Source organism: Meriones unguiculatus, chromosome 1, assembly GCF_030254825.1.
Source record: "Meriones unguiculatus strain TT.TT164.6M chromosome 1, Bangor_MerUng_6.1, whole genome shotgun sequence".
In the NCBI taxonomy this organism is placed as follows: Eukaryota; Metazoa; Chordata; class Mammalia; order Rodentia; family Muridae; genus Meriones; species Meriones unguiculatus.
The window spans coordinates 32983163-32997168 of record NC_083349.1 but is presented as its reverse complement, the minus strand read 5'-3'; the positions used below and the strand labels follow the sequence as shown (position 1 = coordinate 32997168).

Below are 14006 nucleotides of genomic sequence, written 5' to 3'. Positions count from 1 at the left end.
ATTTCTCATGTGGAAAGTAGAATCTGTTTAAACAGATTAACCCAGTGTAGTGGTGCCATCCTATAAGCCTAACTCAGAAGCTGAAAGATGACAGAATCCAGACGCAGCTAGGCTACATGCCAAGACACTGTATCAGAAATAAAATAAACAATGCATGAAACAATGCCACAGAAGTAAAAAGTACTAGTTGCTGGTATTAGCCACAATCTTGATCATTCATGCAAAAAGAACAAAGGCCAAAATGAAGTTCTGCATTTATGGAACATCAATTTGCAAATGACAGACAGACTGAAAACTACAAAACTGAGTATTAAAAGAAATGAACGTGAACACAAAAGACTTCACAGATAACTGTGGACATTTAGCCAGTTGTTCATACCATGTCTTGAGTATAGTACGCCCTATAAACAGCAAATCAAACTTACACCTCAGGAATTTTTAATTTGTTTTAAGAGAAGTATTTCAGAGAAATGGCTTAGCACTTAAGGGCACTTACTGCTCTTTCAGAGGACCCGGGTTCCATTCCTAGCACCTATGTTAGCCAACTCCCAACTACCTGTAACCCAGCTCCAGAGGATCTGACGCCCTCTTCTGGCCTCCCCACACATGGCATACATTCACACAGACACACACACATACTGAATAAAAATAAAAACAAATCGCTTTTTAAAAGTAACTGAAACGGGGGCTAGAGGGACACCTTTTCTTTCAGAGGCTCCGAGTCTGGTTCCCAGTGCCCACACTGCCATGTGTAACACCAGCTCCAGGGGATCTGACGCCTTCTTCTGGCATCCCAGGGTGTTGCACACAAAGAGCACACAGGCACATACCAATAAATAATTCCTTCAAAGGACAGAAACAGACTGCTATTACCCAGCGTTTACTTTGTTTCCGCCCGAAAGCAGTGCATTTCAAGGTATAATTGAATAACACGACAACGCCTAGGCACACAACTCTGAACTTAACCACGGCTGAGTGAATCCTAAGTTTACTTTCAATAGCTATTATGCTGCACTACTGACTCTCCTAAAACCTTTTAATGGTCTCTCGGTGATACAGGAATTGCCCTGAAACACATTTACAAAACTAACGCGGAACAGAGTTCGAGGCCAGCCTAATAAACAAAGTGAGTTCAAGGACAGCCAGGGCTGTTACACAGAAACACTGTCTCACGAAAGAGAGAGAGCAAGAGAGAGAGAGGAAGGAAGAAAGAAAAGAAAGAAAGGTAAAGAAAAAGGGAAAGGAAAGTAACTAACTAAAACTCTTAGCTTCGTCTAACCCAAAGTCGAGAGGAAACAACGGAAGCCTCCTGGTTTGCAAACGGAGTTGGACATTTTCTCTTGTGATTTCTCTCGGTGAGGAAGCACAAGCAATTGAGTGCATCTAAGAATCTTCTCGAGGCCAAGCCCCCGTTCTCAGATGCATCACTCCACCGAACCTCAACCGCGGTACCCATCAGTGACTTAGAACTCATCTCAGCATCTCCGGCTGTTGGCGCGCGGTCCGTGGCGCAGCCGAGTGGGCGTGGCCTGCGCTGTGACGCACAGCGAGCGCGCCGACGCACGGCGCGGTGTGCGCACGCCGCCCGCGGGAGCTCTCCGGCGGCTGGAACGGCAGCGGCGCGCAAGGCGGGCGGTGCAGGCGCCAACCGCCCGGGGCGCGGCGGGAGGCGGCGCGGGGAGGCTGGTGGAGGTCCCCGGGCTGCCGGTCATGATCGACTCCGTGAAGCTCCGGCGCGACTGCGCGGCCGACTTCTTCTCGCACTACGAGTACCTGTGCGCGCTGCAGGACTCGGTGCCGCTGCCCGCCGTGCGCGCCTGCCTGCGGGATGGCGTGCTGGACTTCAACGCCGACCGGCTGCGCGCGGTGGACTGGGCGCCGCTGCTCAGCACGCTCAGGGTGAACCGCGACCTGCCGCTGGTGGCCATCAAGAGCTCCTTCCAGCCGTGGCTCGGGGAGACAGGTCTGCGGCCGGGAGGTGTGAGGGTTCGGTCGGAGAGGAGGGCGCCCGGTGCAGCCTGCTGAGCGGCCTCACCCAGCCACAAAGGACTATTTGCCGCTGTCTGCCTTGCAGGTTGCCGCCTCGGGCGGTTGTCTGGAGGAGTCGTCAAGATAGGGAGTAGGGCTCGAGGCTGCTCCTTATCACAGCGAGGAGGGGGGATATGCAGGATAATTTAGCTAAGGGTTTCACCCGTTAATGCTTTTGCCTCTGCCCTCTTCTGTTTAGGGCTCTAAATTTACAGTCTCCCCTCATTCTTAATTGCAAGATTAATACAGAAAAGGAGGGGGTTAAGAATAGAAAAAAAAAATGTTTATCTCTCCAGACCAAGGGACTATTAACATCTCTTTGTAAATAGTTGGTTCTGGTTATGTGCAGATAACGAGTTTATAACTTCCCAAGCAAAGCCTTTGTGGTACTTCTGTGGTCATTCATGAACACCTTGCCCAGCAACCAAAAATCTTATCATCGAATATGTATGTTCCTTACTGATTTGTGTGTGTATGTGGTTTTATGTATTTTACTGTTGGCACATGTACACACAGAAACCAATAGAGGGTGTTAGGTGGCCTCTGATTGCTCTCCACCCATTATTTTGAGACAGGGTCTCTCTTGAACCTGGAGCTCTGGTTTCTCAGCTTGGCTGGAAGCCAGCAAGCCCCAGCTGTCCTTTTGACTCCACCTCCTTTCATGCTGGAGTAAAAAGTCCTGCTCCTGAGGCCTAGTTTATGTGGGGCCTGGGATCTGGAACTCCAGACCTCAAGATTGTACAGCAAATGCCCTTAACTGCTGAGCCATCCTTTCAGCATCTAATCGAATTTTCACTTCCTCTTTTATTTTTAGATTTGCAATTAATTGTATATGTGCACATTTGCACGTGTGGGCACATGTTCTCGTGTATGGACGCTAGATGGAGGTGGATGCTGAGTGTCTTCCTCTATTGCTTTGCAGTCTGTTTCCTCAAGCAGGAGGAACCCCTGGGACTTTCTGATTCCATTGTCTGCCTAGCTGGTTTGCCCCAGGGATCCTCTCTTGTTGCTTCCCAGAGAGTTCAGGTGTTTATCTTGCTGAGGATCCAAATTTGGATCTTCACATTTTTCCCTGCAAGCACCTTTATCAGTTTGGCCATCTCAGAGCCTAATTCTCTTGCTTGCTTGCTCTCTTCCTTTTTAAAGAGTGGTATCACCTAAGGAAAACACAACCCAGAGGTTGAATCTCATATTTTGAACCCCCACACATATATGAAGAGCCATTGAAACAAGCCTGTCGTGAGTTCTTAGGTTTAAAGCTTGTTTCACATGTCAAGTGTCTGCAAGTTACCAACATAGGGGGAAGATGTGATAAGCCAGGGGACAGGGTTGAGTATTTGAAAGCCTGGCCCTTTGCTAGGTCTGAGTAGAGTACCATCTATCAGCACTTCTTCAAGGACAGTATTTTGTATTTCTGAAGAATCCCTCGGCTGCCATAGTAATGACCTGATTAAAGGAAAGATGAAGGTACCTTAGAATTAAGGCAAACGTACCCCATCTTGCCTAGTATTTTATGTAGAATACAAGAAGACTGTGGACCATTTCTCTTCAGACATAGCATTTCCATGTATTCAGTAGATATGGACAGTAGAGTTTAACCTCCTAGCTGCCACTTATTTTTCTCTCAGTAGTGTTTTGCCTGTGGTGTTAAAGAAGCTTGTGGCTGGCTTTGCTGCTCCCTCTGTGCAGACAGTCTCACTTAGCACAGAACTAGCACTCATTCCCCTCTGTGTAAACAGTCTCGCTTAGCTACAGTGTTTGCCTCCATTACAAAGGCGCTGGAAAATGAGCTGCACATTAACTAGGCTGGAAGGGATGCTTTTCCTAATCTGTGATTCAGGCGCCTGTCTCTGTTCATTCTCTTTGTCTAACTGGCCCAACAGTGGGGCATGTTTTTCTAATTGTCCTCATTGTACCAGTGGTAGCTTTGGTTCTCATCACTTGTGTTAAAAAAAAAAAAAACCAACTCTTGCAGACTTGCCTCAGCTTCTGAATTTCTCTCACCTTTCTGTCCTGAAGGGTCTAGCCCTCACACCTGCAGTATTTATACTGTCCAGCAGGTGCCAGGCTTGGATCCCTTTGCACAGTCCACGCCCACTCCCTCTTTCTCTGCGTGCAGATTGAGGGTTCTTTTGAAGCCATCCTTTTGTGCAACTTCCTTACCTCTGTAAGAAACCATGCTGTACTTCGTTTGTGTTTCTGTATTTCATGTGGCTTTGTAATTTTTTTTTTAAGGACATGGTTCATTTCTGTGCCTTAGCACTGAGTATTTTAATACTGAAAGTGTTTGATTGACATTGATGACTTTATAATGAATTTGCCTTAGGTTCTGATACACACAGAGTCTGCAGAAATCGAGTTCCAGCAGTAAGATCCAAAGACGTGAGCTTGCAGTTATGTAAGGCTCTTAAAGGCTGTTTAAGTTTATCAACTGTGCTAAGAAATCTGGAGCTAAATGGGCTGATTCTGAGAGAGAGAGATTTGACTAGTCTAACAAAGGTAAGCCTTGTTCGTGTGACCTGCAGACATTTGATGGCTGGTTTTGGTGGGAAAATACTCAATACATATTTTACCTTTTTCCCCCACTAAGGGATTGAGTAAATCGGCCTCTTTGGTCCACCTGTCTCTTGCGAATTGTCCAATTGGAGATGACGGTTTAGAAAGTAAGTCCTGTGGGGATGGTTTCATGTTTGTCTGTGTGTTGTGGTGACCCTGTCTACCTTTTTGGGCTGCTGCTTCCCCGTGAACTGCCTCCTTCTTGTGGCTGCTTAGATGCTATCCATTCTACCGGGAAAGCTTATACTTAGTACTGTCTGAGCTCTATTTAAGGTTGTGATGCACCATAAAACAGTTCCATAGTGTTTGCTCATAGTTTATGGTTTTCCTTTAAGAAATATTTGTGGGAGCTGAGTGTACTGGTGCATACCTTTTACCCCAGCAGAGGAGGCAACGGCAGATCTGTGTGAGTGCTAGGCTAGTTGGGGCTACACAGAAAAACCTTGTCTCAAAATAAATAAACAAATATTTGTGAGAAGGAGCATAATAGGATGTAAAGAGAACTATAAGTCATTGACATCTCCAAATAAAACAGCTATAATACAGTTTTGTTTTGTTTCAGACAGGGTCTTACTATGTAGCTCTGGCTGTCCTGGAATTCACAGCCATTTGCCTGCTTTTGCCTCCTGAGTGCTAGGATTAAAGGCATGTGCCACTAAATCCAGCTTTATAATGCAATTGTAATGTCCATTTATCAATAGGCAATATTTAAAGTATTCAGTTTTGGCAAGTTAGTAGAATTATGACTTTGCTGTAATCTAAAACAGTATTTTGTTACTGACAAGTTGCAGCATATCTCTTAGTGGCCTAGAGGGTTGTAGTGCGTGATTTTAGGCATATCTAAGCTAACACAGACTGAGACAGTGAAGACACCAAGACTGACCACATTGACAGGCACTTGGTTTTACTGTGCCTTTTTTCTTTCTTTCAGTTATTTGTCAAGGCATAAAGAACTCTGTCACTCTCAAGACTGTCAACTTCACAGGATGTAACCTGACATGGCAAGGAGCCAGTCACATAGCTAAGATCTTAAAGGTGACCACATGTTCAGACTTGAACAAACGATGTGATTGAAGCACATTAATACCTTGGTATGGGGTTGCAGTGATTTTTGTCTTATCCATATGGAAATGACAGTTTTAGTTTCATTGCATGATGTAACCATAGGTTAGCTTGGGATTCTGACCCTTAACAATACACATTCAATGTTAGAAATAAGACTTTAAAGTATAATACTTAATGAATAATACTTCTTTGTTATTTTAGTTGTTGAAAATGTTGTACCAACATTAGAGTCTCCAGTTACTTACATCACTCTAACTACTGTAATTTATAAACAAGTAAAAACAGTACATTCTTTATAGTTCTTATAACTACTACATTAGGACTAAAGTTACTTAACAACTTGATGTGAAACCTTTTTGCAGGTTTATTATTGTTGCTGTTGTTTGTTTGTTAGGGGTTAGTGGAGGTTGAGACAATATGTGTTTGTGGTCCAGGCTGTGCTTGGACTCATTGTGTCATCCATGCTGGCCTGGGACTTGCTTTAGTACCCTTCCTTCAGCCTCCCAAGTATGAGATTAGATGTGTATGTCACCTCAGCTGGCTCATTTATGTAGCTTGGTGGCACAGATCAAAGATAGAACTAAGGCCTGTGGACCAAATCTAGCCTGTCACATGTTTTTTGCAAGTAAGGATGTTGAAGACCACAACCGTGCCTAATTGTATGCGTGGTAACTGGCTACTTTTGCCTTACATCAGGAGACTTCAGCAGATGGCAAAGGAAACTAACCCACAGGGCTGAAAATGTTTACTTCGGGACCTTTGATGAGTAAACCTCTGACCCTTGAGATAAATGGTGGTCAGGAGCATGGATTCTGTTTTCTGGTGGTGATTCGATTTTGTGAGGTTTCTATTGTCATTTTGACTATGTCGGGGAGACTGGGGTGGGTGTTTGTTTTTATATTGGGGGTTGAACTAAGGCCTCACACTTTAGACAAATACTCTCCATTGAGCTTTATCCCAGCCGTGTTTTGAGATTGGTTCTTTGTAAGTTCCCTAGGCTGGCCTTGAAATCACTCTGTGGCCCTGACAGACACTGGAGCTGTGATGTTCCTGCCTCAGCTCACTGAGTAGCTGGGACTATAGCCCTCACCTAGCTAAGTGTGCAGATGCTGAAGCCACTTGTCCTAAGTTAAAGCCCTCACTCATTTAGTGTCTTGTGACCATGGGCGAGTTGCTTCACCTCTGTAAAGTCACTTAACTCTGAGGATCTCGAGTGTTATCTCCCCTAAGACAGCTTAGCTATTGCTTACAACATCTGCTGTTGCTTATTGCTTTTATGTTAATGCTTTTCTTAATAGAAAAGCAGCATTAACATTACTCCCTCTTTTTGGTGTCATTTTCACAGCTGCTTTGCTCTTTTGATGTTCAAGCAGGAAACGTTTTTTTCCTTTTAATGTGAAAGTCCCATGTTACCAAAAGTTACCTGTGAATATAGAGAATTGATTATAGTTTTAAAGCTACAACTGTGACTACAAATCAAATCATTTTTTTCCTAAGGCATGTCAAACTCTCTTATTCTAGGACTCTAAAGATGGTATGTGTGACCTAAGAAGTGTGTGTGAGCTGTTGGGCTAAAAGATGATGTTAGAGCCTCTGAATGTATCTTGTTATCATCTAAAAATTGTACCTGTTGGCCTGACTGTTCAGTGGTAGAGCACTTTGCTTAGCATGCCCAAGGCTCTGGATTTAATCCTCAATATCACACACACAAACACACACACACACCACCTGCATAAAATATTTATAACCCCGGTGGTGGTGGTGGAACATCCCCTTGATCCCAGCACTTGGGAGGCAGAGTCAAGAAGAGCTCTGAGTTCGAGGCCAGCCTGTTCTACAAAGCAAGTTCCAGGACAGCTAGGGCTACACAGAGAAACCCTATCTCTGAACAAAAACAAATACATAAGATATTTATATGGCTTTGTGTAGTTTATCAATAACTATGATACATGTTAAATATTTAAATTGTATTGGAGACCCCTAGCGGACAGGATAGAGTTTAGAACTGTAGCAGTATTAACCAAGTTTTTTTTAATGTGGCAAAAAAGGAAAATAAAATTCCTGCAAGTTTAATGAATCGTCAGTTTCCATAAGTGTTGGCAGCTGTCACCTGTGACTGTTGTTACCACTTGGGCCCTGTGCTGGGATCTTCTGGGGGCAGAGTGCCAGCATGTTTGTGCTAGTGGGGGTGTGTGTAATCAGCCATGCCTAGCTTCCCTTTAGGTGTCCCATTTCCTTCTCCAGCATCTGATTCCACACTGTTAATTTTGAAGTACCAGACCATGAGAAGGCATGAAGAGACCTGGGCTGAGAGTCTTCGCTACAGGAGACCAGATCTTGACTGCATGGCTGGCTTGAGGCGCATCACGCTGAATTGCAACACACTCATTGGTGACCAAGGTGCAAGTGCTTTTGCGGACTCTCTTAGTGAGGATTTATGGCTTCGAGGTAAGTTAAGTGAGCTTTGGAAGTTGAAAAAAACTCTAATAGCTTTTATTGTGCTTTTAACCTAGAGAAACATATTCTTCACAGAAAACAGTGTTGCCTGCAATCAGAACGCCTAGGAGTGACTACTCTTCGTTTTGGCCTATTTCATCCTCTAAAAAAACAGATATGCCTGTACACTTAGATTTTAGCCATAGTTATATCAAACAGCATTTTATAACCCTACTGTTTTTATGTAGGGTAGTGTGTGGGTGAGAGAGAGAGAGAGAGGGAGGGAGGGAGATCTAGTGCTCAGTGTTCCTGAGTTCGGCAGTACAGGCCTTATCATTCAGGTGCCCTCAAGTGCCACTTACTGTGTGCAGATTTTAAAGGATATAACAGTTGCCATATCAATATACGTGTGCATATATACATATATATTTGTTGATGATGTTGTTTTTTAGACAGTCTGACGAGGTATCCCTGGCTAGCTTGGAACATGTGTAAACCGGGCTAGCCTTGAACTCCCAGAGATGATGTCTGTCTCCTGAGTGCTGAGATAAAACACATATTCTAGCGTGCCTAGCTGCTATTTTAACTTTAAGTTTTTAAAAACATTTATTATTTACTTTTGGGTGTGGTTCCATGTGCATGGGCCCCAGTACACATGTGGCGATCAGGGACAGCCTGCCCCAAGGTTCCCTCCTTCAATCACGTAGGTTCCGAGGAGGAAACTGGAGTGTTGTGGCTTGGCAGCGGGTACCTTTACTCGCTGAGCCATCTTGCTGCCCCGGGTTTCACGGCCTTAGCTGGTCTTCATTTGATGTGCTGGTGAAACTTACTGGCTCTCAATAGTTTGGTTAGTTGGTTATATCTTCTGTGTCAAGAGGTGTCTTAGTGTGGGCAATTATGGAATGCTACAAACTGGTGGCTTAAACAGCAGGAACTTATTTCTCCTCGTTCTGGGGCCTGGGAAGTCCAGGGCCAGACACTGGCGGATGAGTTTGAGAGTCAGCTCTCTTCCTTCCTCTCTTGCGCAAGGCTGCCTTTGTGGGGTTTTTTTGTTGTTTTTTTTTCTTAGTCCCGTCTGTTTTTTATTGCTATGATCAAAGACTTACTGTCCTAGTCACTGTTGCTGTGAAGAGACACTGACCAAGGCCACTCTTACAGAAGAAAGGATTTAGTTTGGAGCCTGCTTACGGTTTCAGAGGCTTAATCCACTGTCAGCATGTGGCGGAGCATGGCTGCACACCGGCAGACGGGGTGCTGGAGGAGCAGCTGAGTTCTACATCCTGATCTGCAGGCAGCAGGGAGAGAGAGACTGGGCCTGGCATGGGCTTTTGAAACCTTGACACCCACCCCCAGTGACATACCCCACCCACACGCCACATACACAAGGCTACACCTAGTTCAGCAATTGCCACTCCTCTCCCTGGTGACTAAGCATTGAAATATATGAGCCTGTTGGGGCCATTCTTACCCAAACCACCATACCTACCAAAACAACTTGGGGAAGAAAGTTTGTTTGTTTCCACCTTACAGCTTATATCTTACAGTCAGGGCAGGAATTCTTCTTTTTAATGTATATGATGTCTTGTCTATATGTATGTCTGTGTACCACAGTCATGCCCACGGAGGCCAGGGCAGAACACTGGATCTCCTGGGGCTGGAGTTACAGCTGTGAGCTGCTACGTGGGTGTTAGGAATGGAACCGAAGACCTCTGAAGGAGCAGCAGTCCTCTTAACCATCCCCCGGCCCTTCTCTTTTTTTAAAGTATATTTTCTGAAATTCCTTTGGAATTCAGGATTGTGGGTCCAAGAACTACTAGCAGTGTCTACACTGCCGTTAGCATCCTTACTAACCATGAACGGATACCCCTATGATGTTTTCTCGTGTGGGGAGTTACTTTTTTTTTTGCATGGGGCTGGGGTAAGGTCACTGTTAGCACATCATAGAAGAGATCATCATTATATTGCATATGCTTTTCTGACTTTCTCTTTTTTAATACCCAAGATTTAAAAGCTGCCGTGACTAGTCTTGTTCAGAAATGTCCTAAGCATGAATGAGAATTCTCTGTTTGTTAAACTGTGTGGAGTCAGTACATGACCTGTTGTCTTTCGTCAAAAGCACTTGACCTGCAGCAGTGCGGCCTCACCAGTGAAGGAGCCAACGCTTTACTAGAGGCCCTGGAAAACAACAGGACCCTGGTCGTTCTGGATATACGGAAAAATCCACTTATTGGTATGTCGACTCTTTAAAAATTAACTAACAAATGCCATAACAAAATGAATCTGTTTATGTGTTGAAATTTTTAAAAAGGTAACGACTTTATTTTCTACTGTTATAATTCTATACTTTTAGCAGATAATGTCTGGTTTTAAATGTGTTGTACTTCAACATTGTTCGAGGGGCTTCCTATTCTAAGGGAGCCTAGATAATAAGACTGATTCTATCAAAAGCACTCCCCGCCACCTCACCTGAAACTCTGAATTCTTGGGAAGAACATTTCATTTGCTTGCTAATTTGTAAAGAAATTTTAGATTTTTTTAGGAATCCAATTAGTGGTCCAGGTATAACAGTGTGCCGGCTAGACAGTCTTGCTGTCGGTGAGGTCAAGTGTAAAGGCTGGAGTAAATGAGAAGCCTGATAGGGCACTACACTGGAGAAGTAGTGCTTAAGTGGGTAGCTGAGTGGAGAGACGAGCATGCAGTGCATCTCCTGAGGACGGTGTATGGCAGAACAAGGAAGCAGTGAGTGTATAGGTACAAAATGGGAGGATAGATGGAGTACTTGAAAAAATGTGGCAGGGGCCGGAGAGACTGCTCAGTGGTTAGAGCCCTTAGGGTCATTGCAAAAGACCCAGGTTTGGTTCCCAGCTCCCATGTCAAACTACTCAAAACCACTTGTAACTCTAGTCCCAAGGGATCTAATGCCCTCTTCTGGCCTCCATGGGCATCTGCGTACACTTGGTGCTCGAATAGTCAAGCAGAGAAATACAAATAAATCTTGTGCTCTGTGGTCAAACAGGAGCCAGGGGCTTGATATTGTGAGGTCTTCAATGCAGGTAAGGACAAAGCTCTCCTAAGTGAGCTGTGGTAGGAAAAGGGCATAATGTGATAATATTTCAGTCAGGTGACCTTTGTGTGGAGGATAGGACTGGAACCAGGAAGGAGAGAAGGGACCAGCGAGGACGCTAGCACAGAGATCCAAGCCAGAGGGCATTATGGCTTAGCTCGTGGTGGAAGGTTAGAGGCTGACAGAAGCTTTGCCCATAGAATTCAGCTGTGAAAGAGATATTTTTCAGATGTCTAGAAAAGGTGGTGGTGCAAGTACTGAGAAAGGGAGGTTGGGAGAAGAGCATCATTGAGACTTCAGTTTGGCTTATTTTAGTTAGTTAGTTAGTTAGTTAGTTAGTTGCTTTTTGGGTAGTAGGGCTAGTGCAACTTTTTATTTTCTATGCAGAGGTTCCAAACCCACTGAGACCTAAAGTGCTGGTGGAATAAGCAAGTACTGCAGTAAACCAAGCTCGGGAGGAAGAAGACTATTCAGAAGCAGAATACGTGTGTTGTTTATTGTACGGGAAGAGCCGCGGTGGAACCGCCAGTCACTGGGACGCGCCTCAACCAGTCTCGCTTTTCTTTTACTCCAGATCATTCTGTAATGAAAGCAGTTATCAAAAAGGTTCTCCAGAACGGAAGGAGTGCAAAGTCAGAGGTATGGCTTGCTTTAGTCTTATGGAAGAATTTCTCTAATTATAGTTTCTTTTGCTTTTAGTAGAATTGTTGATACTTTTCTGATGTCTGAAGTAAATTCAGGTCTCTTACTGTATTGTTATTTAATTTGGGACATGAGACCTGACAGTTGCAAAGCTTTATTAGTGTAGAATATATTCCTCATGTCCAGTTAAAGTCAGGTCTTATTACCTGTTCCTGATGTCACCTGGCTCTCTCTTCCAGTACCAGTGGATAACGTCCCCATCAGTGAAGGAACCGCCCAAAAGCACCAAGCAGAAAAAGAGAACAATTGTCCTAGGAAGCAGTCGGAAAGGAAAAGCTACCATTAGAATTGGTAACTGACTCTGTCTGTCTTGCTTTTTAGTGGCATCAAAACTTACACCTACCATGTTAGTATGTTAATGATAAAGTCTCATCTCTTGGGTCAAACCAATGTTGATTACAGTTTTTATTTTTAAAGATTTATTTATTATTTATACAACATTCTGCCCGCACACCAGATCTTACTGTAGATAGTTACAAGCCACCATGTGGTTGCTGGGAATTGAACTCAGGACCTTTGGAAGAACAGTCAGTACTCTCAACCTCTGAGCCATCACTCCAGCCCTGTTGATTACAGTTTAATTATTCCAATCCAGGTTATGAAAATTCACGGAGTGTAGAAATGGTAAATGAATCGTTTGGAAGGATTGCAAGCAAGTTTTTTAAAATTAACAATCATTATTCTATATGTAAAATTCATCATCTTGACTGTTTCCTGAATAGTGCTTATTTTTCAAAATTTACAGTTGAGGTTTGGAATGCTGTGATTCAGTTTTAGCAAACACTGTTGGAGATTGAACCCAGGACCCTATGCATGAGAGGCAAGTGCTCTAACACTGAGCCACATCCACAGCTTGATTTTTTTTTTTTTAAGTGACTGAATCATATAACACATTTCAGTGCTGTAAAAGCCTTAATATCAGTGTTGAAGACAGGCTTTTTGACCTAGAGCTGGAACACTTTAGGAAAACTTGCTTTTTTTTTTTTTTTTTTGAGATTTTTTTTCTTGCTGTGTTGCCCAGATTGAAGATTGTGCTTCTCTTATCTCACAAGTCCTAAGCAGTTGTGCCTACAGCTAAACAGCCACGTGCCCAGAGAGAGAAGCATTTTGTCTCAGTCAGGGTTTCTGTTGTGTCAAAACACCATGACCAAAAGTAACTTGGGGAGGATAAGGCTTATTTCAATTTAGACTTAGACATCACAGTCCACCATCCTGGGAAGTCAGAGCAGGGACGCTCGACAGGAACAGGGAGGCAGGAGCTGACACAGAGGCCATGGAGGAGTGCTACTTACTGCCTTGCTCATCCTGCTTTCCTAGATGCCCAGGGTCACCTGCCCAGGGGTGACACCACCCACAGTGAGGAGGGCCCTCCCCCATCAATCATTAATTTAAAAAAGAGCCCACAGTCCATTTTGGCTGGGGGCATTTTCTAAGTTGAAGTTGCCCCTTCCCAAATGGCTCTGCCTTGTGTCAAGTTGACGTAAAACTAGCCAGCACTATTCTCTAGTGTGTATTATAATGTATAAATAAGTTTGTAAGTATTCATTAACCTTAACTTGAGGCTAAGGCACACAAATGGAAAGGTTCTTTTTATAAAAGCAGCATTCAGGGTCTGGCAGGTAGGTGAAAGCATCTGCCTTCAAGTAGAACAGCCTGAATTCCACCCTCAGAACCCACGTGATAGGAGAGAACCAGCTCCACACACACATACAGACACATACAGACACATACGCTCCTATAATAAATGAGAAAATGTGATGAAAACTAACATTTGTACATAAGCTTAAGATTCTTCTAAATGTATTCATTTTATGTAAGTTGGCTCTGATATCTTTGTATTCCTAAAAATGTCCTTGTTTTTTGAGATGGGGTCTTCCTCTGGTTGGTTTTGAACTTGCAGTGATTCTCCTGCCTCTGCCTCCTAAGTGCTGGGATTATAGGCACAAACATAACTGTAAATTATTTTCTAAAACACTTTGTCCTAGCCTTGGCCCAGGATAGTTCTGAATTCACCGTGTAATCACAGGCGGTCTTAAACTTGGGATCTTCCTGCTTTTACCTCTTTGAGTGTTGGGGTTGCAGATGCACCATGATGTCCAGGTGTACATGGTGATGAGTTCAGATGTAACTTAGAGCCTCGTACCTGCGGGGCAGC

At 44.0% G+C, this 14006-nt stretch overlaps 1 protein-coding gene across 1 annotated transcript in view; it reads left to right on the top strand.

Moving 5' to 3' along the window:
* Positions 1-1580: 1580 nt before the first annotated feature.
* Positions 1581-14006, top strand: part of Cep78 (centrosomal protein 78) — a 28348-nt gene continuing 15922 nt past the window's right edge. The window contains exons 1-8 of the mRNA XM_021659654.2: positions 1581-1963; positions 4355-4527; positions 4619-4691; positions 5516-5619; positions 7923-8097; positions 10202-10315; positions 11724-11788; positions 12031-12142. Of these exons, the coding sequence (XP_021515329.2) occupies positions 1711-1963; positions 4355-4527; positions 4619-4691; positions 5516-5619; positions 7923-8097; positions 10202-10315; positions 11724-11788; positions 12031-12142 (1069 nt within the window). The 5' untranslated portion in view covers positions 1581-1710. The remainder of the gene's footprint in view (positions 1964-4354; positions 4528-4618; positions 4692-5515; positions 5620-7922; positions 8098-10201; positions 10316-11723; positions 11789-12030; positions 12143-14006) is intronic.